The sequence below is a fragment of the Pogona vitticeps genome, chromosome 6, assembly GCF_051106095.1.
Source record: "Pogona vitticeps strain Pit_001003342236 chromosome 6, PviZW2.1, whole genome shotgun sequence".
Lineage (NCBI taxonomy): Eukaryota > Metazoa > Chordata > Lepidosauria > Squamata > Agamidae > Pogona > Pogona vitticeps.
Genome location: NC_135788.1, coordinates 119368624 through 119396364, shown reverse-complemented (window position 1 = coordinate 119396364; position 27741 = coordinate 119368624). Strand labels below are relative to the sequence as shown.

Below are 27741 nucleotides of genomic sequence, written 5' to 3'. Positions count from 1 at the left end.
CAGATGTTGGGCTTTGGGGATGTGTGTGAGATGATCCGATTAGTGCTGAATGAAATAGTTCATTCCCTTGCCCCCCCCATGATCACACTCACCAAACAGGGCAACGAAGCAAAGCAACAGCTGGTTTGGAGCAAGCACCGCTTCTAAAATTCTTTATTACATCTCCTCCTCAATGATCTGTAAGGCTGCATTCATTCATTCATTCATTCATTCATTCATTCATTCATTCATTCATTCATTCATTCATTCATTCATTCATTCATTGCCAGGCTTCTGCAACTTAGAATGCGACCCTCACAGACAGACAGACAGACAGACAGACAGACAGACAGACAGACAGACAGACAGGGGCTTGGTGCCTGCTCCTGCTATTGGCATAAGGCCCAAGGTGGAATAGCTTGGGTGGTCTTTTCATTTCCCCTTTGGACTACAGTTCCCAGAATCCCCCCTCCGGCTTGCCTGCCTGGGATATTCTGGGAGGGACTGCCAAAGTGAGGATTCCAAGCTCTGAGTTCGGGAGAGGCACTGGGGAAAGGTCACGGCTGAATTTCGAAATATCACATGGGCTGTGAAAGGTGTAGGGGCTGAAGCTGGCGCAGATGGGGTGGGTGGGTGGGTGCCGTCAGCTGCGGAAGCACCAATATTTGATGAAGAGTCTAGTATAAGCTGAAGGATTGCACCTTTAAACCCCTCCCCTTAAACTAAATGAAAGGTCTTCCCCCATTTTCTCAGTACCTCTTGTCTGACGATACATAAACCAATCAGTGACGTTTCGTTCAGGTGCAGTTTTCCTCAGGCTCCAGGAAACTGGAAACCTAGCTTATCAGGGGTGGTGAGAGGGGGAAAAATCAAGAGATAATTATTTATTATTTATCTTATTATCTTGGCTTTTCTCCAGTAAGCTCAAGGAACTACACATGGCTCTTCACCTCCTCGCTTGATCTTACACTATCCCTGAGAAGCAGATCAGCCTAGACAGAGCTTAGAAATATTCTTTTCTGGATAACTGCAAACCCTGACTTTATAGCCTCTTCCTCTTCCTCCTCTTCTTATGTTTAACATGAAGCAACAATTTTATTGTTGCCTACAGATGAATGGCTTAGCTCCCCATTGAAAATAAAGCTGCCTCTATGCTAGCTGGGGGAACTCCGAGCTAGAATCTGTTGCAGAGTTTTGAATTCAGGATAGAATCTCCTTTTGGTATGCAGTAGAAATACAGAGATCCACAGAAGAGAATAGCTACCAGTTTCCCCGACAGTCCACCCCTTTCTCATTAACAGGCACTTAAAGTCTCAAAAACGCACTCTGAGACATTTGTAGGAGGAAGAAAAGAAAAATGTTTCTTTACTTACAGTTGCTCGAAATGACAGACCTGTGTACCTATGGTGCTTTCTTTCTGCACACATACTTTGCAGCCCACTGAACTGATCAACAGCAAACAACCACCACCGGCAGAGGAAAGTGAGGGAAAAAAGAATCAGCGGAGAGGCAGGGTTCTTCTGGAATTCAGAGGCTTGACAGAATGATTGGTTAGGGCTGGATAGAAAGACCATCATCTTAGCCCAGATGAGTTCCTCCCAGTCACACAAACCACAGAGAGCACGAGAGGTTGCAAACAAACATCCGGCACTACCAGGACAACTTTCTTTTTAAAGAGAAAAGTGAAAAGTCTTTGCCTGCTTACGGAAGGATAACATAGAAGGGGCCAGGCTGGCCTCCAGTGGGAGGGAGTTCCAGAGTCTGGGAGCAGCGACAGAGAAGGCCCTCTCCCATGTCTCCCTACCAAGTGCACGTGTGAGGATGATGGGACCAAGAGAAAAGGCTGCTCCTGATGATCTTGACACCCAGGGAGGCTCATCAAGGGAGCCGTGGTCCTTGAAACAACTTGGTTTGCTAAGACCGCCCAGAATCAATCTGACATACTGTATATCATTGGTCCCAAACCTTGGGCCTCCAGATGTTCTTGGACTACAACTCCCAGAAGCCTTCACCACCACCTCTGCTGGCCAGGATTTCTGGGAGTTGAAGTCCAAGAACATCTGGAGGCCCAAGGTTGGGGACCACTGCAGTGTATATGATTGCCCAACCAGCATTGACCTGTCATATTCGTGCCTCTGACTAACAGAGGCCCTTGCCCTTTTCTCCTTTCAAAAACTCATTATCGCTTGGTTGACCTGGTCCTTCAACCTGTTAAGGTCCTCCAGAATCCTGATTCTGTCTTCTGAAGTCTTAGCCACTGCACCCAGTTTGTGATCCCTTGCAGATCTGATGAGCCTCCCCACTCCCTTTCATTCAAGTCACTTATAAAGATGTCGAACCATACTTGGCCCGGAAGATGGCGGAACCCCACTGGTCACTTCTTTCCAGAATGATGAGGAACCTTGTTGAGCCCTCTTAGGCTGCGGCCTGTCAGCTCCCAGCTGACCGATCAGTATTATCACCTAACCTGTATTGGACTAATTTGGCCAACAAAGCATCATAGGGGACCACAGGGCGGGATGTTTATTGTTACGACACAGAGGGAAGTGCTCTCTCTACAGTTTCTGCTTGACTTCAAACATTGGGTCATGGAAAATTAAATTTTTTCCACAAAGGTCGCTGCTGGAAAAAGTGGGGCACCTCTACGACTCAGAAGTTTTACTTCGTATAAGAAAAAGTGGGCTACAGGCTTGGAAAAAATTATGCCAGAGGTAAAACATGTTAGTCTTCAGGATGCCATAGGATTCTTGCTGCTCTTCCGTTTTAGCTTGGAAAACTTTTTCTTTTCTGGCCCACTCCCAGAATCCCCCAGAAGAAGGAGAGGTCATGATGGCTCTCCAGCCGTTTGGTGCTGGACGGCAACTCCCACGACCCCGGCCACTGTGGACAACAGTGTGGGGTGGGGTGGCTGTTGTAATCCGGCAACATCTTGGCAGTCCACAGTGGTGGACCTCCCTTCCAGACAGCGTAGCCATCTTGGCTGGAGGATGCTGGGACTGGTAGTCCAAAAGTTAACTTTCCAAGCTCTGCAAGACCTCACAGGAGAAATAATTTTCCTTCCCATTGTTATCTTTCCTCCGACGTAGGGAAAGCTTGGGGTTTTCCTTTTAATCTTTGTTGTTGTTGTTTAGTCATTTAGTTGTGTCCGACTCTTTGTGACCCCATGGACCAGAGCATGCCCGGCCCTCCTGTCTTCCACGGCCTCCCGGAGTTGGGTCAAATTCATGTTGGTCACTTCGATGACCCTGTCCATCCATCTCCTCCCCTGTTGACCCCTTCTCCTCTTGCCTTCACACTTTCCCCACATCAGGGTCTTTTCCAGGGAGCGCCACTTTGCTTTCTTGCATTTCCTTTTCTTTGGAATGGTTTTGTTGCTGCCTCCTGTACAATGTTACGAGCCTCCATCCATAGTTCTTCAGGCACTCTGTCCACCAAATTGAGTTCCTTAAATCTGTTCTTCACTTCCACTGTGTATTCATAAGGGATTTGGTTTAGATTATACCTGAGTAGCCCAGTGGTTTTTCGTACTCTCTTCAGTTTAAGCTTGAATTTTGCTCTAAGAAGCTGATGATCAGAGCCACAATCAGCTCCAGGTCTTGTTTTTGCTGACTGTATAGAGCTTCTCCACCTTTGGCTTCAGAGAATATAATCAATCTGATTTCGATATTGCCCATCTGGTGATGTCCATGTGTAGAGTCGCCTCTTGTGTTGTTGGAAAAGAGTGTTTGTGATGACCAGCTTGTTGTCTTGACAATACTCTCTTAGCCTTTGCCCTGCTTCGTTTTGAACTCCAAGGCCAAACTTTTCTCTTGTTCCTTTTATCTCTTGACTCCCTACTTTAGCATTCCAGTCCCCTATAATCTTTCTTTGGTGTCAGTTCTAGAAGGTGTTGCAAGTCTTCATAGTTTAGATTTTTTTTATAAATGTGTTTGTTTGTTTACTGTATAATATTTTTACCCCACCTTTTCTCCAAGTGGAGCAAATATATATCTATATATATGAACCTCTCCAGATTCCAACCTTCTTCAGTTTTACAAGCCACCACATGGGGGTGGGGTGGGGATGTGTGGAGAGTCACCAAGACAGATGTTGAGGCCTTATGTCTAAAGGCCATGGGGAGGGACACCCGTTCCCTCTGAGGGGGGTCAGCTTTACGAGCAGAGGTGCTAACAGAAAGGGACGTTGGAGGGGTCCTGGGGCTGGATTAGACCAAAGGTACTGACTCAGCTAGTCATCTGACCCCCCCCCCAAAGGGCCGGCCACCCTCACCTCCTCCTTGCCCATTGGATCAGGAGGAGGAGATTGCTAATTAAAGGAGAGTCTCCTTCACCCCATGCTTGTGGGGGATGATGGGCATTGTAATCCAGCATCTCTAGAGGTCACCTCCAGGCCCAAGGAGAGGCAAGATCAACTACTGGGCACAGGGCCCAAGCCTTGGATTACGCTTTGATAAAAGTGTGGACAAGCGATGGTTTCTCAAGCGAATGTTCTCCATCCCGTTTACAGAGGGAGAGGAAGTCTCAAGTGTGTGTGTGGGGAAAAATCCCCTAAAGGTGGGAAAACTCAAAAACACATCAAGGAGAACTGAATGCGCTCAGGGAGCATGGCACGCATGTGGCTGGACTTTGGGGAAGAGGCGCAGACTGACAAGGCAGACCCTCACAGGGCACTTTGTAATCCATGGGGAAACGAGTTATCAGTGGAGACGGAGGAGAAACCTCTCCATGAATCCCCTCAAGAGTATCTGGCCTTGTGCTCTGATGTTTTCACCAGTCATCGGGTCTTTTCCCGGTGTTTTCTCTTACATTTCTCTCCCACGTTTCCTTCGAAGGCTTCACGGCCCTTCTGCCACCCTCCACTTGATCTTTACAAGAACCCTTTAGGGTTGGTTAGTTGGACCGAGATAACGGGATGGGCCCGGGGTCATCTCGTAGGTTTTCAGCGCCAAATGGACATCTTCTCCGCTGATACTACAGTACATGGATCAGTGGGAGAGCAGTTGGACCTCCTAGCTTGATGGATGTCAATCGTTATTTCTCCCCCCCCCCCCACTTTTCCCGCATCAGAGAGTCTTAATTACACCAAAACTCCATTATTCAGGTTTTCTTCTACTCACAGAACCCAAACCAGTTGGTCTCCATAATGCTCCCAAGCCAGGGGGTAAATGTAGCACCTCCTCTCCCCCTCCGTGTTTTTCTCTTGGTAAGAGATCCGGATTGCAGGTATACTACTGATGAATATGGAGGTTCTATTGGGCTCCCACCACATCTTGTGCCGAGCTTAAGCACCACACTGGAGCGACTCGAGGGCTTCTGGAGGGATTCGAGAAGTGGGCTCTGTTCTGTGAAATGAATGGCTATCTCTTGGCCCCAAACCTTGTTGCCCGTCAAACTCATCAAAGGACCTAGGAGATCTTTTTTAAAAAAAGAAGATGGCATAAAACATTTTCCATTGACTCTCTTTGCAAACCGGCAAGGTTTTTGCTCAGCCCTGGTGTTGGTCCACCTCCACCTTTATGGCCTGGTGTGGCTGGCGCTTCTGATCTCCTCCTTTGGTTGTGGGAAAATTCTCATCTTCTGATTCCAGGGTTTCTAATGGCCCAGTCTTCCCTTGGTTTATGGGGGTCTGGGGTATTTGGGGTGTGTGTGGGGGATGGGCCCGCCTGGCCCAAATCTAACACCTCCACTTTTATAGCAGTGAGAATCACAGCTGACTACATTTTCCCACAAGCTGGCCACCATCCGACTTGTCTTAGGGCCACAATAAAAGGTCATAAAATGCCTGATGTTCTTCTAAACTGTTAAGTTTTCCCCCTGAAAGCAATGCATGGATCTCCTGCAAATGTGAGAGCAGTGAATTCCAAGGAATATGTGCATGGTTTGATTTTAATGTTGTTTCATGCTGTCTAGTTCACTTTCCATCTCAAGAACCTCGATGGGGTTTTCGAGGTCCTTGAGATGTTCAAGGACTGGCTTTGCCATGGGCGGCCATTCCCAGGGAGTTTCCATGGCCAAGCAGAGATTTGAACTCAGGTCCGGCCCACTAACCAGTACATCGCATCGGCTCTCCGGAATTTTAACAAACCGACCCACCCACACCCCTCATTTGAACGGACTGACCTAAGTTACAATGTTCAGCGTCATTATTATTGTGCTTACGTATGGCTCCTTTTTCAACAAACAGGGTGATTTTTTTTTTTTTACAAAGTAAGAACAAAGAGATTGGTCTCTGCCCCAAGCAGCTTACAGTAGAAAATCCAATGCAGGGGGAAGAGAAGGAGAAAAGACAGCAAATGGAGGCACAGAATGAGGCACAGGGGAAATAATGTGTTTATTTCAGTTCTCTGCACGCGGCGTTAGTGTCTCTCTGTGCGCCTGGGTATGGATGCACGCATCAGAGGGGTGACAGACACATGGGTCTCCAGATGTTATGGGACTCTAAATCCCATCAGCCCTCACTGTAGGCCAGGGCTCATGGGATTTGGATTCCTGGAGGGTCACACATTTCCCTACTCTTGAATGACAGCTCAGAAAAGTTCCACATGTCTGTGTGAGCATGCGTTTTGGACTATAGAGTGGATTTAGGTCTGGGTTGGGGGTTCAATTCTTCGCTCTGCCTCCTTGACGCTCTATAATCCGAAAGATCCCCTCCAGTTCCGCAGCTCTAAACTTACTGCTATTATATGTTGAAAGTAGTCCCAAAGCAGTAAGTCTGTTTTAAAAAAATATATGAAACAAAACAAGTGGTTCTGAATTCTGCAGAGATTATATACTGGGAGATTCTGGGAGTTCCCATAACTGTTCCAAATTTTGGTAATGTTTCCAACAGGGAAACAATATCTGGGAATCTCAGAGACAGGACCTTGAGCACAGCCCCACTCTGCTGGCTGGGAACCATGGGAGTTGTAGTCCAACAGACCACCAGGGCACTGTGGCAGAGACGGAATCTTCTTTCCCCTTTGATCTGATAATGAGCTGGTGGGCATTGTGTTGGGGGGTTGAGAGTAGGAACAAAATATGCAGAAGTGTGGGGGAATCTGTGGGTGCCTTTGTTACCCAAACGAAGCTAAGGAAGTTTGTGTGAATTAGACCCTGTGCTTTGCATAATCCCTTCGGTAATGGAGGCCTGGCCATTAGGAGATGAATGGGCTTCCCCTTGAGGAAAGCAAAATTCAAGGAGGTTGGAAGATGGTTGTTGTGGGTTTTTCAGGCTCATGCCAGTCTCTATGGCCGGCATCTTCAGAGGACTGGAGTAGGAACTCTGTCCATGCTCTGGAAGAGTTTTCATATTACTGTACTTGGCATGCCTGCCTTTCTCCTCCTCCCGGTCCAGTCCAAGGTGACTTTAGTGCACCACTGCATTTGAACAGAACGTGGAAAGGTTTTTTGTTTTTTTTTTGGAAGGGGGAGCAAGGGGACTACAACACCCATCTCATCGCGAGATACTGGAAGTGGTAGCCCAAAAAGTTTCCCATTTCTTCCTCTGAGTAACTATTTTAGCGCTCTCCCCCGTTTTCTTTAAAATATGTTGTACCCCGCCTTTCTCTACTCCACTCCATAAGAGTCACAGGTAGGCTGTGTCTGAACCTGGAGGTTCCACAGAGCAGCCTTTCTCAAGATGGCCCTTTCTCTTTGCACAAATATTCTCACCAGCCCCAAACAGCCGGACAAATGGTTAGGATGGGTGGGGATTTCAGAAGATGTGGGACTCAGGCTGGTGAGGGCTAGCATGAAGCCATCTCGGCTGGTGGCCACTACTTATTCCACAGCCTAGTGCTGAGTTCTAGTGTTAGTGAAAACACAGTCTGTATGGAACCATCTTCTCCCAGAAGCACATAAGTAAAAATCCTATTACCTAGTGACCCCTGCAGAACCGAAACTATCAAATTAATAAGCAAAATGAATTTGTATGTACGTGATCTTGGGATTGTAGCATGTCACCAAATCACCATGAGCCAGCAGTGTGATACCACTGCAAAAAAGGCAAATGCGATTGTAACTTTTCTTAACACAGCTGGAGTATCCCTCTCACAGGAAACAGTGCTATTGAAGTAGCCTGCTTCTGGTCACAAATTGTCTAATTATCTTAACATTTTGAATCGTTTTTCATTTTATCTGACGGCCTGATGGTCGTATTCTGAAAAGATCTCCTGGATGGAGAATGAGCGCAGAGAAATCGCTCCAGAGGGAGATCACAGCTGCAATACAAGGAGATCTGCTAGTAGGATCTGAAGGCCTTAGGAATGGACCTCAACAGATGGGAAACCCTGACATCTGAACATTCAGCCTGCAGTTAGGTGGTGCATCACAGCCTCTCCCAATTTGAAGAGACCCTTGTCCAGCAGGCTGAGGCAAAGAGGCAGTCCCGAAAACAGCCAAATCAGGGAGCTGGATGGGGTACAGACTGTATTTGTCTTCCATGTGGAAGGGATAGTCACTCTCGAATTGGCCTTCTCAGCCACACTAGACGCTGTTCCAAGTCCTCCATACAGAGCACGTGACCCTTGTCTCTTGAGACTGAAGGATGCCTACACTGAATTTTACCTATATGTCCTATTTGTTGTTTAGTCGTGTCCGACTCTTCGTGACCCCATGGACCAGAGCACACCAGGTCCTCCTATCTTCCACTGCCTCCCGGAGGTCTGTCAATTTCATGTTGGTTGCTTCGCAGACACTGTCCAGCCATCTCATCCTCGGTTGTCCCCTTCCTATACATCCATAATTTCAAATTGTGCAGCGCTCTGCTACAAATGAAGACAGCAAATCATCGTTGCGTTTCATCCCAGACTGCAGAAAAGTTACTTTGAGGGAGAGTGATCCAAATATGAACTTTTCAGCCTCTGCATTCAGAAAGGCCTAGCCTGGAGGTGGTGAACTTCTTCTGGCACTTCAGATATTTTGGACCACAGCGCTCACGAGAGCGGACCATGGGAGTTGTAGTCCAACAGCTGTGCAGTACCAATGCTTCACCATTCCCGGTAAAGAATCTAGAGGGATCCCTGTAGCTCCCTTGTAATTCTTGGGTCCTTTCAGGAAGAAAGGCAGGGTAAAATATATAGTAAGTAAGAAATAAGTTGAATGAATGAATAAATGAATGAATGAATGAATGAATGAATGAATGAATGAATGAATGAATGAATGAAGAGAAGAATTAAGGCAAAAAAGGGGGGATATGACGAACCCTTCCGAATTAGCAAAATTTAGATATTGTACTGGACTCCATGCTCCATAAGGCCCCTTCCAGATCTGCCATTCTAAGATGATGACAGTGATGGTGATGATTTAGAACTCCCCACAGACTTGGGGAAGAGTAGAGGGAGGTTGACCCCGCAAAGGGGGAGGGCACAGCCCTAAGTGTGCGTGACACACACTCCGGTCTCCCGGGATGCCAGGGGTTGGAGGTAGATCAAAGCAGAAGGGAAGGAGGTGTGAAATTGTACATGGGGGGGGCGGAGGGGCCTGGCGGTTAGAGATGACAGGCGTTGGGGTGGGGTGTGTGTGGGAGGGGAAGGGGTGGGGAAGGGGTACAAAAGGCGACCCTTTTGCCCCCTTGGAAGAGAGAGAGGAAGAAAAGGACTTGGGAGAGGAGAGAGATCCCGTCCGCGTCCAGTCTAGGCCAGACCTCCATCCTTTGAGCTGCTCCTCCTCGTAGGGATGAAGATGACCAGCCAGAAGTGGGACAGGAAAGAGGACAAGAAGGTAACCTTAGGGGACTGGGTGGGGTTGGGGTTGGGAACTGGGATGGGGGGGTGTCCGTCTTTGGGGGATTCTGCTCTTAACTCCAGCTGTGGGGAGAAAGGAAAAAAACCACCCTCCAGATGCAGAGGTGCAAAGAGGCGAGCCCTTTTTTATTTCGGAATGGGGATGCTTCAGACTCTCTGGACCGATTCGGATGATGGAGTTCAGAGCAGAATCGGTTTATCCCTCCGAGGGGGAAAGACCGTATTCTGTTTTCCAAAGCTCTCCCTTTGCTTTTCTCCCTTGGTCCTTCCATCTCCTCCCTGATGTTGGCCTCCCCCCCCCTCAAACCCCCACCACCACCCTCTGCTTCTCCCCCCCCCCCGGCCTTCCCCGCAACCCCTCTTCTTCTCCAGCTTCTGAAGCCCCTGATGGAGAAAAGGAGGAGGGACAGGATGAATCAGAGCCTGGACCGACTTCGGGTGCTGCTCTTCGAGGCCACTCAGGATGAGGTAAGAGAAGTCTGGGGGGGCTTTCTCTCTTTTTCTTTTTCTTTTTCCTTTAATTATCCAGACACCCCCCCACTCCCCCCAAAATAAGCTTTCCCCCCTTTCCTCCCCCTGAAAACCAATTCATACACAAAAAGAATATTTTATTTTCATTCCTCGTCCCCCCCCCCTTTTTTCTCTCTCCTCCTCTTCTTTTGTCTTGTTATTTTTTTTCCCTCCGCAGAGACTTAAAAACCCCAAAGTAGAAAAGGCGGAGATTTTGCAAAAAACCGTCCAGTTTTTGAAGACCCAGCCCTTATCAGGTATAATCTTTCTTGTATCTTCTGTATATTTGCTTCACTCGCTGGCTTGTTGACCTACTTGTCTTCTTTGATATCAATAAAACAAGTGAATTAAAATTTTAAAAAAATATCTTTTATATAAATAAAAGATGTGAGACCCATCCGGCAAGATGGGTCACTCTGGGCAGTTTCTGTTTATTTACTTCTGTATTTGATCATTAATAGATTTTTTTAAAAAATAATTTTTGTTGTTCAAAATGAAGGGAAAGGCTGTGTGGGGAACTGCTTTGGAATTTCGGGTCAAAGTCTCCCCCCTTGTTCAGTGCATATCCCACCCACCGAGAGGGAGCTTAGGAGCAGCTTCCCCCCCCCATTCTGGCCCTCCTTGGACATGAGGGACGACAAATCCTATCATCCCAAAGGCAGTGGTTGATGGGAGATCACCAATGGCAGTGATTCCCCCCCACCGCCATCCACTCCTAGTTGTGATGTTCATACATTTCAATTTCCCACTTTATTCCCTGGATGCTTGACAGCCCCCCCACCCCCACCCCCATGTGCTTTGCAGGTTTGTGGGAAAGATTGCACAGCACATGTTGTGGTTTTTATGGGATGTCGACTCCTGGTGATTCTATGGCTGGGCGATCTCCGAAATGCCCTGTCTTCAACAGCCCTGCTCAGCTCTTGCAGACTTAAGCCTGTGGTTTCCTTTAGGGAATTAGTCCATCTCACGTTGGGGTCTTCCTCTTTTCCTGCTGCCTCCCCCCTTTCCCAGCAGGATTGCTTTTTCCAGAGAATCCTGCCTTCTCAGGATGTTTCCCCAAAGGAGGACAGCCTCCACTTCAATGTTTTGGCCTCCAGAGAGAGTTCAGATTTTATTTGATGCAGGTTCTAATAGTTTATCTTTCTGGCAGCCCAAAGCTCTCCTCCCGGCACTGCCTTTCAAATGCGTCAATTTTTAGAGGTCTTGGTCATCCGTCGATTGGGAGAGCACAGGGCAACATCTGTTTCTGTTCTTGTGAGGAAATCTTATGCGATTTCCCCCATGCAGCGCCTTAATGAGAAACGAAGAATTTCTTTTTTTTCTTTTTCTTTCCTGCAGGGGTGTGTGTGTGTGGCACCAGTAAAAACACTCCTTGATCATCTCACATATTTTGAAAACCCTGTTAGGATTCCCTTACGTCAGGTGTGACTTGATGGAGCATAACATATAGACCTCTGACCATGGTTATCAGATGCATTAAGTATGGAAAACTATTTCCAGGAAAGCATAATGTAGCCGGCCTCTTTCTTTGGAGTGAGAGAAAAGGAGGTGGGGTTGCCAGCTTTTTGCAGGGCTCCTCTGCTTATCCAGGGTACAGCAGGCAAGCATCTGTCACTGAACTTTCACCCTCATCTGAGATTCAGTGATAACAAAACATTTCACCCTGCAATTTTGAGATGGTGCTTGTGGTCTTCTTGGTATGGTTGCCAACGTTCCACCCCCCCAATCTTATCTTTTTAACAGCTTTTTGCTCTACAGATTATGACCTAGTGTTCCTTCCATTTGCTATTTCTGCAAATCAGGGAGCTTTTAAAGTAGTGTACTAGGCTGGGTTAGGCTGTCCTTCCTCCCTTTTTTCAATGCTGGGAAAGGGATACTGATAGAGGGTTGGAAACCACTGGAGAACTGCAAAAAATAAAGTTGGTATTTTCTCTTTGATGCTTTTTAAATGTCTTTTTTTCCCAATGGTGGCTGTAAAATATAAACCAAGCAAAACTGAAATCAGGCAAAGACTAAAATTCCGTTGCCATGTTGCGCTGGCTAGGACAGTGACTTCTTACGCCAATTAAGAAATCAGCATGGGCCTCTTTGTTACACTCCTGAGCGTGCATGACTTGTCATGCAACCGTCCTCTTGCCCAGAGCTCAGATTTCATTGATGGAGGTCCCAGCCAAGACACAAGCGAGATGGGTCTGAAAGGGGTTGACTTTATTGGACAAAGAGGGACATGTGCCACAAATTGTTGCAGCGTAAGACGCTCTGTCCAAGCTGCCAGCCAGCTGTGCCATGCCCATTGCTCAGAGATATCATTTACTGTAATCTCCTCCATAGCGTTTCGTGTCTAAATCACACTGGCCATGTGACCACGGAAAGATTGTCTTCGGACAAACGCTGGCTCTATGGCTTGAAGAGCGGGATGAGCGCCGCCCCGTAGAGTCGAACACGACTGGACAAAAATTGTCAAGGGGAACCTTTACCTTTACCTTTATAGTGTCAATGGTTATTTATTAGCCACAAAGCAGGTTCGGGCCTCATCGGGTACTTTATTGATTTATTGATATCATTTCTGTCCTGCCACAAGGTGGTTTATAGCACATTTAATCATAGAAATCACTAGATAGATAGATAGATAGATAGATAGATAGATAGATAGATAGATAGATAGATAGATAGATAGATAGATAGATAGATAGATAGATAGATAGATAGATAGATAGATAGATAGATAGATAGATAGATAGATAGATAGATAGATAGATAGATAGATAGATAGATAGATAGATAGATCTAACAACTAAATCAATTAGCATGTTAAAATGGAAACAAAAACTGTTTACAACATCTTGGTTAAAAACAGCAAGCAGGATAAAACAAGAGTTAAAATGGCAGCGTGTTACAGATCGGGTTTTTCCTCTCCCTCTTCTGATTTTTATCATATCGTTCTTTTCTTCATTTTTTCAGCTCACCTGCAAGCTTTGTAAGTCCCCTGGCTGAGCCTTTTCATCCCTCCCCTGTTGTGTGTGGATGGCCCTGTAAGGATTAGAGAATCAATTGACTGTTAATATGCAAGACCTTTGGGGGTGGAGGGGGGAGGTTACGGCTAGGTATGTGTGCAGGATGCGGGGGGGGGATACTCCTGAGATGGACCACATTTCTGGTTTTAATATACATTGACAAGGGAGCTTTTATTTTTTTTCTTGGAAAGCACACACAAAAAGCAGCCAGTCCTCAAATCCCCAGCCAGGGGATTCTGGGTGTTGCAGTCCAAAAAAGAAGGTTTGCCATCTTCTGCTTACAGAAGTATGCTAACTTAGACATCCAGGTAGCGGAAATGAGTTGGTGTGATAGCGATGGTGGCCCATGAAGCTGGTAACTGCAGTGTTGTGTGAAAGGACTTGTGGGCCTGGCCTTCTCCAGGTTTACTGGATCAGATCAATCAGGGTGACAATGGATGAAATTTCATTCTGGAGGGTGGGCAGATTCTAACTCCTATCCTCCTGGAGGATGGGAGTTGTAGTCCAACACCTGTGCAGGATTCCAGCATGCCGAAGGGTGACTCAGAGCTGCAGAGAGAATGGATCTTTGATTGTTAAGCCCAATTTGCTTTTCCATTCTTTTTTTGTCTTCTTTTCTTTCAAAAAAAGTATTTTTTTTTTCTCCCTGGGAGGTTTCCACACCTCTAGCTGCAGTTAAAGATCTGGGTTGCTCCAGAAAAGGCTTTTCCCAGTATAGATTGTTGCAATAGACGACCCATGGTGATTTAAAAATTATTATTATTATTGGATTTTTTTTTTGTAATGGCGGTGCTACTAAAGAAACCTGGATCTTCTCTGTCCTCATCAGGGGAAATTAAAAAGAAACTAGAGAAATGGGTTTCTTTGGACGACTTCTTCCAAATGGCCCGGCCAACATGGATGGATGGATGGATGGATGGATGGATGGATGGATGGATGGATGGATGGATGGATGGATGGATGGATGGATGGATGGATGGATGGATCCAGGGTGACTCGACCATCTGATATTTCTATCAAGGAAGCTGATCCTGGCTGGGATCCTGGATCTTGAGAGAAGTATTGCTAACTAGAACTCTAAACTGGTGTTTTCTCTTCTCTTTCTCTTTTTTTTGGGGGTCGCTGGGATTGAATAACACACCATAGAGACAAAGCAGACGGAAGACGCCTTCCTGGAAAGGTACCACAGCGGCTACAGGAAATGTCTCACCCAAGCTACCCATTTCCTCCGAGGCAGCCCGGGCATTTGCCCGGGCAAAAAAGCTTATTTGATGGAACACATTTGCCACTGCATGGAGAAAATCACGGCCACTCCCCGGAGGGAGACCCACCAGGCTCCTCCAGCCCCTTCCAACCCAAGCTATGAGTTGCCAGAGCGCTATGGCAGCCCAGAGGTGTTTGCAGGGTGCAGCCCGCCTCTAGGGGGCGCTGCTTATGTCCTGCACCCGCCTCCGACTAATTACCCCGCCAGCCAAGGACTCTCGGGCCGAGTGGGCGGCCCGCCCCTGCCGCAGGGCCGCGGTCGGTCCCCGCAGAATAAATTCTCGGAAACGCGGAATTCCGCAATCGCACAGACTCCGCAGGCGCTGAATGTATGGCGGCCGTGGCCCTGAAGGATCCCAGCTCCCCTCCTTCTGCAGTTCCCTTGTAAATGTATATTAAAATCTCTATATATTGTATATTATGGGGTTTAACGGTGCCCAAAAATTGAGGATCTTCTTTCTTAGAGTGGTGGTGGAATATTTGCGTGCTTTGTTTGGTTTCCCTTCCTTTACCTCTTAACAAAAAGAGATACGAGCTGTCTTTTTGTGATTATAATTTTTTTTTTTAAAAAAGCTTTTTAAAACAACAACAACCCATGAAAAACATCTTGTCACGAAACCAGACTATAAACATGGAAATCCTTCAGGACAGAGAAACCTTGTCCAGCAATGGGGTTTGTGGTGTGGAATATGGGTGTGGCGGGTATATTGTGCTGTCATTATGAGGTTTTTTCCCCCCCTGTGGTTTTTGAAAATGTTACATATGTATTTTCTAGACTTGGCCTTTTTTTAAATTAAAGAAGCCCACTGGCAGAACACTTCTGGATCCTGGCTTGATTTGAAATAAATGATTTGACACTGAGACAATAAAAGGTGTGTAAAAATATCCTCATATTGTGTGTGTGTGTGTGTTTTAAGACTGTCTGATATCATAGAATCATTGAGTGGGAAGGGGCCTATAAGGCCATTGAGTCTAACCGCCCCCCCCCCCCGCTCAAGGCAGGAATCGAACTCAAGCCGGATACGATGACGAAGGGTTGTCTACGTTTCTCTTGAAGGCCTCCAGCACTGGAAGTGCTCACCACCTCCCGAGGTCATAGGTTCCATTGTCGTACTGCTCTAACAGTTAGGAAGGTTTTTTTTTCTGATATTCAATAAAAACCTGTCTTCCTTTAACTTGCAAACTGTGCTGCAATTCACAAAAGTGTGGATGATAACATAATTAGCCTTTAAGGTGCCAGCATGTTTTTTTGACTTTTAATTTGCCTTCATTAAGAAAAGGAAAAGAATCTCAAAGCAGAGTACAATAAAAGCAGGTTCAATAAAATGAGCTGCTAAAATGTAGGAAGGCTACGAATTTCCACCTCTCTGATAATTAAAAAAAATTCCTAAGCAACCAAACAAATTACAGTAGTTTCTATCCGAGTAACCCATCTAATTTCAGCAGGGCAAGATTGTCTCTAGACTAGTGCATTCTCAGCCTGGGGTTCCCCAGATGTTCTTGGACTACAACTCCCAGAAATCCTGGCCAGCACAGCCGGTGGTGAAGACTTCTGGGAGTTGTAGTCCAAGAACATCTGGTGGACCCCCAAGATTGGGCACCACTGCAGAGCGAGACCATTTACTGTAAATATTTTGTACCTCGCGAGACCCTATGAATACCAGGTCTTTCCTCGCTCCTTATTTTGGAAACCTCTTGCGTGACATTAAAGATCAGGGAACTCAAAAGCTTGCACCCTTCCTCGAGTCCTTTTTTGCTGCAGCTGCAAAAGTCTAAGCGCAGTATAAAGGTTAAAAAAAAAACATCTGGGCCCAGTGAGAGGGTGTGTGTGTGTCTGTGTTCTCGTCCCACCTTTTGCTAATCACCTTTGCAGAATCGCACCCTCTCAAGCTGGTGAGTTCCTTCCCATCTAATAAAACACAACCACACACACACACACACAAATTACTGTACATGTAATATACAGTACAGTACTGTATAGAGAACCACAATCGCAATTTCCCACTTATGAATGCTTCAAGGGAGAAGGACCTTCACCAAGCATTGGTGGTTCAGTGGTAGAATTCTCGCCTGCCACGCGGGAGGCCCGGGTTCGATTCCCGGCCAATGCAACATAACTTTTCTTTTTTTTTCTTCCTCTCCACGGTTCTTTCTCCCCCCCCCCCAAATATTTCCTAGCCCCCGAACCCCATTCTTGGAGCATGCACCCGGACTAAAAAGCGTGCCTTAGCGAGCAGGCGCGTGCCCAGCGGCCTCCTCATCCTCCTTCCAGTTTGGAGGACACAAATCCTGCCTGGATCTCTCCCTCTCCCAGCCCTGCACGACCGTTGCTGGTAGAGGAAGGAAAGGAACGCGTTGCTTCCAAGCGTTACGTTCTCCTCTTTTCTCCCACTTGCGTTCCTCAAGGCAGGAGAAAGACTGCCCAACTGGGGGGGGAAAAATCACAGGCTCCTTTTTCACCGATAGCAATGGGTGGGAAGGGTTGGGGGGGGGCTTGGCTTTGGGAGGGGCTGGGGGGTATATTATTGAGCAAGCTTTTTTCTTTTAAAACAATTTTTTCCCTGATTAAAGCAGAATTTGGGGCTGTGGGGGTTGGGGAAGCGAAAGAAAGAAAGTGAATGGAGGGGAGGGGAAGGGGGGATTAAAAAAAAAAAAGGCACCGCTGGGATTCGAACCCAGGATCTCCTGTTTACTAGACAGGCGCTTTAACCAACTAAGCCACGGCGCCCGTTGCCGGAGACGGCTTATATTTTGCACTCTCAGTATGTATAAATGCAAGCACAATCACAGACACCCCAAAGCCCGGGGAAGGGGGGATTGTGTTACCCTGCACGTGCATGGAAGGGTTGTGGGTTGTTGTTGCTTTTTGCAAACCGAAAGAGAGAGAGAGGCGGGGAAGACCTCCCGTGAAGGCAAAAGGCTAGGGATGTGCACCCAAGCAGCAGCAAAGACACGCTTGCGACCCAAAGAATGCCAATTACACCCCCACCCCCCGGCCAGGAGGTTCTGGGATCTTTCCAGGCGGGTACTCTGTGTATGTTCAGGAGCTGCACATTTCTTTGCCGGCGGCGAGGGGGAGACGGGAGGTCTTTCAGAGGAGCCTCCCCTAAAGGCGCGACCTCAACAGGAAGCTTTCTGATGCTGAAGGCTTCTTGCCCCCGACTCGCAACGATCGGGGGACTTGGTTTGCAAATTGGCCTGAAATGCAATCCCAAAATAACGGAACACTTTGTGTTCCGGGAGCGTGAAATATGGACGTCAAAAGGAACACCTAAAACCGAGGTGGGGGATGTAGCTCAGTGGTAGAGCGCATGCTTCGCATGTATGAGGTCCCGGGTTCAATCCCCGGCATCTCCAGCAAGAACCTCCTATTTTTTTCTTTCCCGATCCCTTAACATATTCTGCCCCCCTCCACACCAAAAAAAAGGCGCTTGGAAATCCAGTAGAGCCTGCTTTTAAAGCCGTGTAACATGTGGGAACGCGCTTGTAGTTTTTGGTGGGGCCGGTGTGCAGACCTGCGTTCCTTTATATAATGCCATCTCATGCAATGCAGCAGAATAAGAGCATTTACTGTTTCCAACCTCCTTGTCATGATAGGGGACTGGAATGCTAAAGGAGGGAGTCAAGAGATAAAAGGAAGAACCGGTAGGTTTGGCTTTGGAGTTCAAAACGACGCAGGGCAAAGGTTAAGAGAGTTTTGTCAAGAGAACAAGCTGGCCGTCACAAACACTCTTTTCCAGCAACACAAGAGGCGACTCTACACATGGAAATCACCAGATGGGCAATATCGAAATCAGATTGATTATATTTTCTGCAGCCAAAGATAGAGAAGCTCTATACTGTCAGCAAAAACAAGACTTGGAGCTGATTGTGGCTCTGATCACCAGCTTCTTAGAGCAAAATTCAAGCTTAAACTGAAAAGAATAGGAAAAACCACTGGGCTAGTCAGGTTTAATCTAAACCAAACCCCTTATGAATACAGTACACAATGGAAGTGAAGAACAGATTTAAGGAACTAGATTTGGTGGGCAGAGTGCCTGAAGAACTATGGACAGAGGCTCATAACATTGTACAGGAGGCAGCAACAAAACCATTCCAAAGAAAAGGAAATGCAAGAAAGCAAAGTGACTGTCCAAGGAGGCCCAGACAGTGTAGTTGCTGACCCTCAGCCAGACATCCTGGAGAGTGAAGTCAAGTGGGCCTTAGAAAGCATGGCTAACACCTCCTGGCAAATAGAAGGGGAAGATATGGAGGCAGTGACAGATTTTACTTTCTTGGGCTCCATGATCACTGTAGATGCTGACAGCAGCCATGAAATTAAAAGACGCCTGCTTCTTGGGAGGAAAGCGATGACAAGCCTCGAAAGCATCTTAAAAAGCAGAGATATCATCTTGCCGGCAAAGGTCCGCATAGTCAAAGCAACAGGTTTTTCCAGATGTATGGAAGTGAGAACTGGGCCATAAAGGAGGCTGACCACCGAAGAATGGATGCTTTCAAATTGTGGTGCTGGAGGAGGCGCTTGAGAGTCCCCTGGACTGCAAGGAGAACAAACCTATCCGTTCTGAAGGAAATCAACCCTGAGTGCTCCCTGGAAGGACAGATCCTGAAGCTAAGGCTCCAATCCTTTGGCCATCTCATGAGAAGAGAAGACTCCCTGGAAAAGACCCTGATGTTGGGAAAGTGTGAAGGCAAGAGGAGAAGGGGACGACAGAGGACGAGATGGATGGACAGGGTCATTGAAGTGACCAACATGAATTTGACCAAACTCCGGGAGGCAGAGGAAGACAGGAGGGCCTGGCATGCTCTGGTCCATGGGGTCACGTAGAGACTTAATGACTAAACAACAACCCCCTGCAATCGTAAGGATTAAGTCCCAGCCCTGCGAAACAAAGTGGCACAAAATTGAAACCATGAGCAAAAGGGTAACATTTTTTGGGTGGTGCGGGTGGAGAGTAGGCATTTTGCTGTGACTTGGACGGCTTTCTATAAAAGGACGCCCCTTGAAGAACAGGAAGAGACCGGATTTAAATTCGGAGCACAGGCGTGCGTAAAACAGATTCGCTGTGAGCAGGATTCGAACCTACGCAGGGAGCCCCCATTGGATTTCAAGTCCAACGCCTTAACCACTCGGCCATCACAGCTGCACGTCGGTGCTTTTTTTGAAAATCTCTAAACGTTTGCAAAAACTTGCTCCGAGGAACATAAGGAGGAAACCGTGGCTCTGCCCCCCTCCCGCAGCTTTCCAGCCTTACAAATAGAGAAAATAATAATATTTGCAAAACTCTTTATTTATTTATTTATTTGTTCGATTTCTATCCCGCCCATCTGGTATGTTCTACCACTCTTGGGCCGATTAAAGAAGAAATTCTGCAAATAAAAAGGGTGGCGAACATGTTCACTTTCTTGCCGCCCTGTTTTCTCCACGACCTTGAAGGGCGAGACGCATCCAGACCACAGAGAGTTAATTAAAGAATTAACTGGGGAACAAGAGAATGCAACAGCGTCTTCCACTGGATTTCCTTTTTTGTCCCAGATGCGGCTGTCTCTGTAGCTTTTTACGTCTTGAAGGGAGTCTTTCTGGCTTATAAGCGTGATAGTGGACAGGTTGTGGGGGGGGGGGGATCACCCTGTTCTGGTGGAAGAAGTGGTCAGAACAGCGTCCTGGCAACTAAGAGGTTAAGCCGAGGGGCGCTTGCCCGAAGCCAAAATGGCCGACGGAGGCCTTCCGTACGGAAATCTCGCGAGGTCTCGCGGGGCGCGTCTCAGGGAAAGAGGCGGTTGCCAGGGGCAACGGCTAGGCCTGCGGCCTTGAGTGTGAAAGGCGCCAAATATTTGGGCGAGGAAGGAGGGCGGCGGCGGTGGCGGGGGGTTAGCCGCGACTCTCGTTCTCAGGTAAATCGGCGGGGACCCACGGAAACAAGTGGGCCGGTGGCGCCGGGGGGCCGGTGGGGTGCGAGGGGCCCCTGCGGACCGAAGCGGCGGCTCCGGATTTGAACGCCGTCGCGGCCTCGACGGAGAACTTCTTTCTCCAGCGCTGGAACCAGGATGTTTTTCAGGCAGAAACCCAAAAACTCTGTGTGTACACACACACACACACACACACACACATAAACTATGTGTACACACACACACGTGTCTATGTATGTATACACACGGGTGTGTGGGTGTGTATATGTATACTCAAACGCATAAATCATGTACACACCTACACACATGTATACACACGTGGGTGTACATGTGTATGTGGAAATATATACACACAGAAAAACACACATAAACTATACGCACACACACGTGCTCTGGTCCATGGGGTCACGAAGAGTCAGACACGACTTAACGAGTAAAACAATAACATACATATTTCACTTGATGTGTCAGAAGAAGTGGAACTGTGTATGAAAGCTCACGTTAAAATATAACCGTTAGTCTTTACGGTGTTTCTCTGAGCGAAACACAGTTTTAAAAAAAGAGGACTACAGCTCCCATGTGGCTTGCAGGATTCTGGGAGTTGTAGTTAAAAACTGTTCCCCTGCTAAAACAGACTACAGTAAAAAAAAGCTTTTCTAACCCAGCTTCAGTAGGATTTATTTCCAGACAAATGTGTATAACATTGCAGTTTTAATAAGTGTTCCGATTTGGACTTTACACAGCAACTGTTATTTACCTAGATCTTACAAGAGGAAAGTTAGTGTGGAAAAAGTCTTACTTCTGTACTATGGATGAAGAAATATTTTTATACTCTGGCACAACACACCCATCTTTTTATTGTTGATAGCAACAAGCTACTTCGCCATGAGCTATATTTTTGAATTTTACTTTGCGCCATTGTCTAGAATTGCATGTTGTCATCTATAGTTCTGGTAAAATGTTAACTTTTGCAGATCAAACGTTTCAGAATGTGCTCCTTGAGCATGCTCTGATTTTTATTTGTGTTGGCGTTTGAAATTATTAAAGGCGGGGGGAATCAAGAGATAAGCTATCTTGGTGGTTTGTAAACATGGCCCCCCAAATGTTCTTGGACTACAATTCCCAGAAGCCCTGGACGTCTGGGAGCTATAATACCAGGGGCCCCAAGCTTGCAAACACCCAGCTGGGTCTTTTGCCATCGTTTCCCCTTGTAAAACTCTTTTTGTCTGTTTTTTCCATGCAGCTAGAAATTTGTTACCTTTTTGGGGACAAAAGAGAATGCCTTTAGTCAACGGACTGGTTCCCGCACGGTTCCTGACTCTCACGGCCCATCTGGTCATCGTCATCACCATCTTCTGGTCCAGGGTGAGAAAACTTTCCTGCCCTAGTGTGCCTCCACATTGTCCTGACTTCTGAAAGAGGTCTTCATCTTTCATGGTGAAAAAGGATGTCTGTTCCTCCCCCTCCCCTGCAGCCACCTTGGGTCCTTTTAAGGAGAAAGTTGGGATAGAAATATTTTAAATAAATAAATAAGAGATTTCTGCCTTCTACAACAATGAGTGTTTACTTACCACCATTGAACGATGCCTTCTGACTGGGACCAAAGTGAGGAACAGTTGGGGGTAGGTGGAATATCAATGACTTGGAAGACGGTGAAGGATTGCGCTCTTGGTTCTTGGCCTGGCAGTTTGTGGGACCTGGTACCTGTGCGCTGGTACTTGTGTAGAGTCACACGCGGTGGAGGAAGTAAAGAGACAAGCTTCCCCCTCCCCCCCCCATACTTTGGAAGGCTGTGCCAGAAACCTGGCTATCTTCATAAATGTCCAGCTGGTGGTGGGGATGATGTTCTCCAGTACAAAGAACCTGAAAACGTTACTTTTGGGAGCAACATCTCCCAGAACCCCTTCATTTTGTTTGTTTGTTTGTTCCACTTCTATACCACCTATCTGGCTACAAGACCATGCCGGGCAGTTGGCAACACAATAAAGCAATGACACTTTAAAAAATATAAAACACAGTGGGGATACAGAAATCAAAATCTAAAAATCAAAATTGCAACATACAGTCACAAATAGCCCAAACAATGTCAACGTCAACATAAATCACACTCGTTTAAAAGGCAGAAATCAGTGTTGAAACTGATGTAATCTCCAGAAAAGCCATGTCTTCAGGGATGGTTTGAAGATTCCTTCTGGCAGCATGGCCACCGGTTGTAGTCCAAAAAAGGAACTTTTCTAGGCTCTGGATATAGCATGACCATTATTTGATGCTGTGTATGGAATCGCCTAGCAGTGGCCAGGTGAAAGGTAGATCAGGGACTGGGGGTTCAGCCTACAAGATGGGGCTCATGCTCCCTCTGAAGACAGGTGTGCAGCTTGGGGCTGTTCTTGGGTTCATCCTTGAGCCTAGATGCCCAGGTCTCAGTTGTGGCCAGGCGTGACTTTGCATAAGGAAAACTAGTGCACCAGCTGCGTCCATTCCTGGAGACACGTGTGTGTGTGTACCTGGCCACAGACACAAGCCATAGTCCCATCCTCTTTGGATTACTGTAAGGGGCTCCACGTGGGCCTGCCTTAGGAGAGTGTTTCGAAAGTTCAGTGGGTCCAAAATGCCACTACCACCTTGCTAACTAGAGCTGGTTACAGGGACCACGTGATTCCCTTGTTCCACCAGCTCCACGGGCTGCCGGTCTGTTTCTGGACATAATTCAGACTGCTAGTTTTAACCTATAAAGCCCTAAATGGCCTGGGTCCAAGCGGCCTCAAAGACTGTTGTGTCTCCCATTATGAGCTGGCTCAGGTGTTAAGATCCTCAGGAGGGGCCTTGCTCTCAGTCCCGCCACCCTCACATTTTCTTCATTTGAATATTGTAAAGTCACCTTGGGTCCTTTTGAGGAGACAGCGGGGGTGGGTGGGATACAATTATGTTTTTAAAATGATAAATTTTGTTACGCTCTTGCATACTTGTACCTCTTCAGATTTCATTTAATTCCTCTTAAGGGGATTTTACAATGGAGGAAGAGAGTGTTGGGAAAGGGGAAAGGGGGGCTGCCGTGACCGCCTCGCCCCTTGTAGTGGATGGTTGCACTGCTAGCTGCTGGATCTCTCTGTTCCAGGACAGCAACGTCCGGGCTTCCCTGCCTCTCCAATGCACTCAGGAGGAGTATGAAAACCGGGACACAGAGTAAGTCTACTCTGATGGGGGTCTAACTCTGCTTCAGCTCTTTCAGCAGTGTCTTTAACACCAGGGATCTGTGTAGGGCATTTAGTCTGCAGGATGTGACCTCTAAGAATGTATGAATTTCCCTGCCAGATCAGGCCAAAGGCTTGCCTAGTTGAGCAAGCGTCAGACATGAGCGGACCGTCCCGTCGTCCCAGGGGAACATCCACATGAGGGACAGGAACGAAGCAGACGTTTCTCTTGCCATGGTTTCCCAGCCATTGATTTTCACTCTCACGTGGCCCTTCTTTTGTCTTGAACTTCCTCTTTATCCGAGTAACCCAGGCCCTGGCATGACATGGGAGGGAGAAAACCTTCACTTACCTGCACACACCCTTTCTTTACAGCTTCCATCATTTGGTAACTCTCTAAGACATCTTCTCCTTCCTGTGCTTCTTCTGGGTGGGACATTGGTCCTGTTCCCTTTTCTACGCTTCCCTTTTCCACATTTTTGAGAGGGTTTTTTTTTTTTGAAGGGAGGGGGTCAAAGTTAATGAAAGGTGTGAGGAGCTCAAAGGGTCCTTTCAAAGAGGAAGGCGGGGTGAAAATATTTAAAATAAATAAAGCACTCATCTTTCCTTGGACCTATTCCTTCCTGTGGCTTTCTCTCTCTCTCCAGGTTGGTGGTGGCCCTGTCGGTAACCCTTGGACTCTTTGTGGTGGAGTTGGCCGGCTTCCTTTCTGGAGTGTCCATGTTCAACAACGCACAAAGCCTTCTCTGTATCCTTTGTGGCCAGACGAGGGCTTAGCAAAGGCTAAATGTAGGTTAGGAGGTACATGGGAAGAGAGACCTCATGTAGATGTAGGTATACTTGTCACATTGGTTGCAGGTTAGGAGAGCCGAATCCTAAGGACAGAGAACCAGCTTAAAACATGTGCTGGGTATACGTGGGCCCACGTTTGGGAACAGGCTGTAGAGGGCCAAGTGGCTTCCCACCGATGCAGCTGGGACACGATGAGGAAGCGAGGTGCCGTGAGTCTTGGCTGGGGCAAGAATCTTTATTTTTCCGTCCCTGTGGCTGCTCCAAGAGCTGGCAGGCAGACAGATATGGGGCAAGACAGACATTCTGGGCTGCTCCATGAGGTCAAGTTGGCTAAAGTTCCAGAGTGTCAGAGCTTGGAGTGGTTCTAGCCCTTCAGCCGTTGTTGCTCCCTGACTGAGCCTCCTCCTCCTCCTCCTCCTCTCCGTCCCAGCCACTGGGGCTCATGCCTCGGCTGCCATCACCTTGCTCTTCTTCCTCTTCGAACAGTGGGACGGCAGCCTGTACTGGTGGATCTTGGCTTTTTGCAGGTCAGTGGTGATGGCTGGAGGCAGGGCGCCTGCCCGCGAGCGACCTTGTCTTTTCACAGCTCATCCATGTGGGCACAAGGGGGACTGGTCCAAGGCAGGCTCTGGCTACTCCTCCCTGTCTCTTTCCCTGTAGGCCATGCTCACGTTCCCCTTCTGGGTGCTTGTTTGCTGAGGGGTGTGTGTGTGTGTGAGAGAGAGAGAGAGAGTGAGAGAATATCCACTTTTGCTTTGCTCCTGCCTGTAAAATGGCCCAACCCAGGCTGGGAAAACACCTTCATTCAGCTAACAACAGCAACAACAAAAAAGACACAAAAAGGCTTGCAAACTTTCAGTTTTACAGGGGAGGCTTGTCTGCCTTCCTTGCCTCACCGCCCCCCCCCCCGTATGTCTCTGGGATAACCTGAGTGAATCCCAGCCTTGATGCATCACGAGGTAACTCCCCCCCCCCGTACCTCAGCCAAGCCCTCCTCCTCAGTTACTTCTCAAGACAACCTGCACACTAAATGTGTTTGTGACCCAGTCCTGTTGCTCGATTTGGTAACCTCTTGCCAAACCAAAAAGGTCTGTAGAGCCTGGGATCTGGCATGCGTTGACGTGTCTTTTTACGTTGGCCTGATCCTGTCCCTTTCCCAATGTGGGTTTTGGAAGGGGATTTGTGACTCTCGGTAGCTTGGATTGTCACCTCAAGTAATGTGGGTGGACACAGATTGGCCGCACTACTGTGTTTCCCCGAAAATAAGACAGGGTCTTATATTAATTTTGCTCCCCCCCCAAAAAAAAACACATTCGGGCTTATTTTCAGGGGATGTTTTATTTTTTTCATGTATAACAATCGACATTTATTCACATGCAGTCCCGTCCTCTTCTTCTGGCTCCTGCACAAGGGTCGAGGGTGGGGGTTTCTCATAACTGGGGCTTATTTTGGGGGTAGGGCTTATATGACGAGCATCCTGAAAAATCCTACTAGGGCTTATTTTCCGGTGAGGTCTTATTTTCGGGGGCAACAGGGTATATAAACGTGGCACAGTGAATACGGAGATACCCTGACCTCCGTTTTTGGTCTTGGGATCTGTTCTTTCCCTTTCCTCCTCCCACCTTAAAACGGCTGTTGGTGCCGAGCAGGTGTTGCCTTGAGCTGCGCAGGCAGGAGTGGCTCAGGGGCCATGGAACGCCTCACCGCGGAGGCCTCGCTTCTCCAACCATCGTGCCTTTTCCCTGACGGCTCCTCTCTAGCTCTGGCTGCTCACTGCAGTGCTTCCATCTGCCTCTCCTTTTTCGTCTTTGAGCGCTGGGAGACGGTCACTTACTGGTACATCATGAGCTTCTGCAGGTAGATTCCTGGTGGTGCTGGGATATAGGAGAGGGAGACGGTTCAAGTAAACCAGGGACACCAGGGCTTGTATTTCGCGCTCCCCCCTTTTTTTTTCTTGGTGTTCACTTCCCCACCCCACTCACAAATCTGTGTTTTTCTCCCCAAAGTGCTTTGCCGGCCGCTGTTGAGGTCTTTCTCCTCATCTCGGTCTTTGGCTTGAAGAAGAAGCCCCTGTGAGTTCTGAGCTCAAGAGGTGAAGGGCCCTCCCTTGCCTTGAAAAAAAACTCCTTTGCATCCATACTATGGGAGGGAAGTTCCAGATTAACTCCGTTGGGAAGAAGCAGGTTGCAATGCTTTTTAACAGATAATTAGAAGAGGCTGGCTGCATTCGGAGAGATGGATGATGGGCCTTCGTGAGAGACCAGCCTCAGGCCTTCCCGGGTTGCACTCGCGCTCCTCTGTGGCTTTTGTCTCCCTTCCACCAACGGTCGCCTAAAGCGTTAGCGAGGTGAGGCTGAACTGCGGATCATGGACTCCCTCCAGCGGAGGCTCTTTGGCATTGCGCCCCGTCGGATTCGAATGGTGCATTGAACCTGTGCATTTAGAAATCTACAATCGTGTGCTCGCCCTGCCCAAATCAGCCCCTCTGGAAGTTGTGGCCTGCAGGCCTTTCTGCACAAAGACAGGGATGTTTTCTGGAAGAAGAATCTTTCGCTTTTTTATAGGTGTGTCTATTTTATTCTGGGCAGGTGATGGTTGTTTGGAAATAAACTCACTTTTAGAAAAACATTAATAAAATGGCATCCGGGTGCAAAGAGGTTCTATAGAACCATGTATCTTTTAAACTTCAGGATAGCGTGCCTGAAGCTCTTTAGAGTTTGGAAAAGTTCCCGTTTTGGACGACTGCTCCCAGAACTTCCCCAGCCAGTGTGTGCGGGGATCATTCTATAAAGGAAATAGAGCCTCTCACTCCTGGGAGCTAAAGTTGGCAAAGAAATGATATACTTTAAAAGTGCTTTTTGAAAGAGCTTTGGACTCGGGAGTGCAAGAGGGAACTCCTGAGAAGCAGCAATGTACCTCTAAACCAGTCAAGCTCCTTCTCAATACCTTGTCCTCTGCAGTGGTCCCCAACCTTGGGCCTCCAGATGTTCTTGGACTACAACTCCCAGAAGTCTTCACCACCACCTCTGGTGGCCAGGATATCTGGGAGTTGAAGTCCAAGAACATCTGGAGGCCCAAGGTTGGGGACCACTGCTCTAGAACACTGGTTCTTAACCTTTGTTACTCAGATGTTTTTGGACTGCAACTCCCAGAAGCCTTCACCATCAGCTCTGCTGGCTGAGGTTTCTGGGAGTTGCAGTTCAAAAACACCTGGGTAACAAAGGTTAAGAACCACTGCTCTAGAACATGGTATTGGTTCTAGGTTACAAATAAAAAGAAAATATGCAAGGACCCTTTGCTTATGGTATTTGCTTACTGTACTGCAGTTCTTTTGCTGCAGTCTATAAAAAGTGATTCAGGTATG

General features: G+C 47.5%; 2 protein-coding genes and 4 non-coding genes across 9 annotated transcripts; 4 read left to right on the top strand and 2 right to left on the bottom strand.

The window, feature by feature from the left end:
• The first annotated feature begins 9557 nt into the window (after positions 1-9557).
• Positions 9558-14968, top strand: LOC110088260 (transcription factor HES-7.1-A). Its single transcript, XM_073003032.2, has 4 exons — positions 9558-9677; positions 10073-10168; positions 10389-10467; positions 14371-14968. Exons 1-4 carry the CDS (start codon positions 9633-9635, stop codon positions 14835-14837), a joined length of 687 nt encoding a protein of 228 aa, XP_072859133.2. The 5' UTR covers positions 9558-9632; the 3' UTR covers positions 14838-14968.
• A 1559-nt stretch (positions 14969-16527) lies between these two features.
• On the top strand, positions 16528-16598 carry TRNAG-GCC (transfer RNA glycine (anticodon GCC)). Its single transcript has one exon. It is a non-coding gene; the product is annotated as a tRNA-Gly (tRNA).
• Positions 16599-17141: 543 nt separating this feature from the next.
• TRNAT-AGU (transfer RNA threonine (anticodon AGU)) lies at positions 17142-17215 on the bottom strand. The gene has a single exon. It is a non-coding gene; the product is annotated as a tRNA-Thr (tRNA).
• A 557-nt stretch (positions 17216-17772) lies between these two features.
• Positions 17773-17844, top strand: TRNAA-CGC (transfer RNA alanine (anticodon CGC)). The gene has a single exon. It is a non-coding gene; the product is annotated as a tRNA-Ala (tRNA).
• Positions 17845-19546: 1702 nt separating this feature from the next.
• Positions 19547-19628, bottom strand: TRNAS-UGA (transfer RNA serine (anticodon UGA)). The gene has a single exon. It is a non-coding gene; the product is annotated as a tRNA-Ser (tRNA).
• Positions 19629-20256: 628 nt separating this feature from the next.
• On the top strand, positions 20257-27031 carry TMEM107 (transmembrane protein 107). 4 transcript variants are annotated; one of them, XM_020810483.3, is made up of 6 exons: positions 20257-20379; positions 21638-21759; positions 23510-23577; positions 24233-24333; positions 26138-26234; positions 26384-27031. In XM_020810483.3, the coding sequence occupies exons 2-6, from the start codon at positions 21673-21675 to the stop codon at positions 26451-26453; spliced, it is 423 nt and encodes a 140-aa protein (XP_020666142.3). In that variant the 5' UTR covers positions 20257-20379; positions 21638-21672; the 3' UTR covers positions 26454-27031. The 4 variants fall into 4 exon arrangements, with proteins under 4 accessions (XP_020666142.3, XP_020666141.3, XP_072833232.2 ...); XM_020810482.3 differs by lacking the exon at positions 26138-26234 and adding an exon at positions 24808-24904 and having other exon boundaries at positions 20259-20379; XM_072977131.2 differs by lacking the exons at positions 20257-20379; positions 26138-26234 and adding an exon at positions 24808-24904 and having other exon boundaries at positions 21635-21759; positions 23394-23577.
• Positions 27032-27741: the final 710 nt, after the last annotated feature.

What these genes read in the sequence shown, in the direction of transcription:
- LOC110088260 (XM_073003032.2), top strand. Translation starts at nt 9,633, where the DNA reads ATGAAGATGACCAGCCAGAAGTGGGACAGGAAAGAGGACAAGAAG. An exon ending in ACAGGAAAGAGGACAAGAAG is followed by an intron (nt 9,678 to 10,072) that starts GTAACCTTAGGG and finishes CTTCTTCTCCAG; the next exon opens with CTTCTGAAGCCCCTGATGGA. An exon ending in GAAGACCCAGCCCTTATCAG is followed by an intron (nt 10,468 to 14,370) that starts GTATAATCTTTC and finishes AACACACCATAG; the next exon opens with AGACAAAGCAGACGGAAGAC.
- TMEM107 (XM_072977131.2), top strand. Translation starts at nt 23,405, where the DNA reads ATGGAGGAAGAGAGTGTTGGGAAAGGGGAAAGGGGGGCTGCCGTGACC. An exon ending in TATGAAAACCGGGACACAGA is followed by an intron (nt 23,578 to 24,232) that starts GTAAGTCTACTC and finishes CTCTCTCTCCAG; the next exon opens with GTTGGTGGTGGCCCTGTCGG. An exon ending in CAACGCACAAAGCCTTCTCT is followed by an intron (nt 24,334 to 24,807) that starts GTATCCTTTGTG and finishes TCTCCGTCCCAG; the next exon opens with CCACTGGGGCTCATGCCTCG.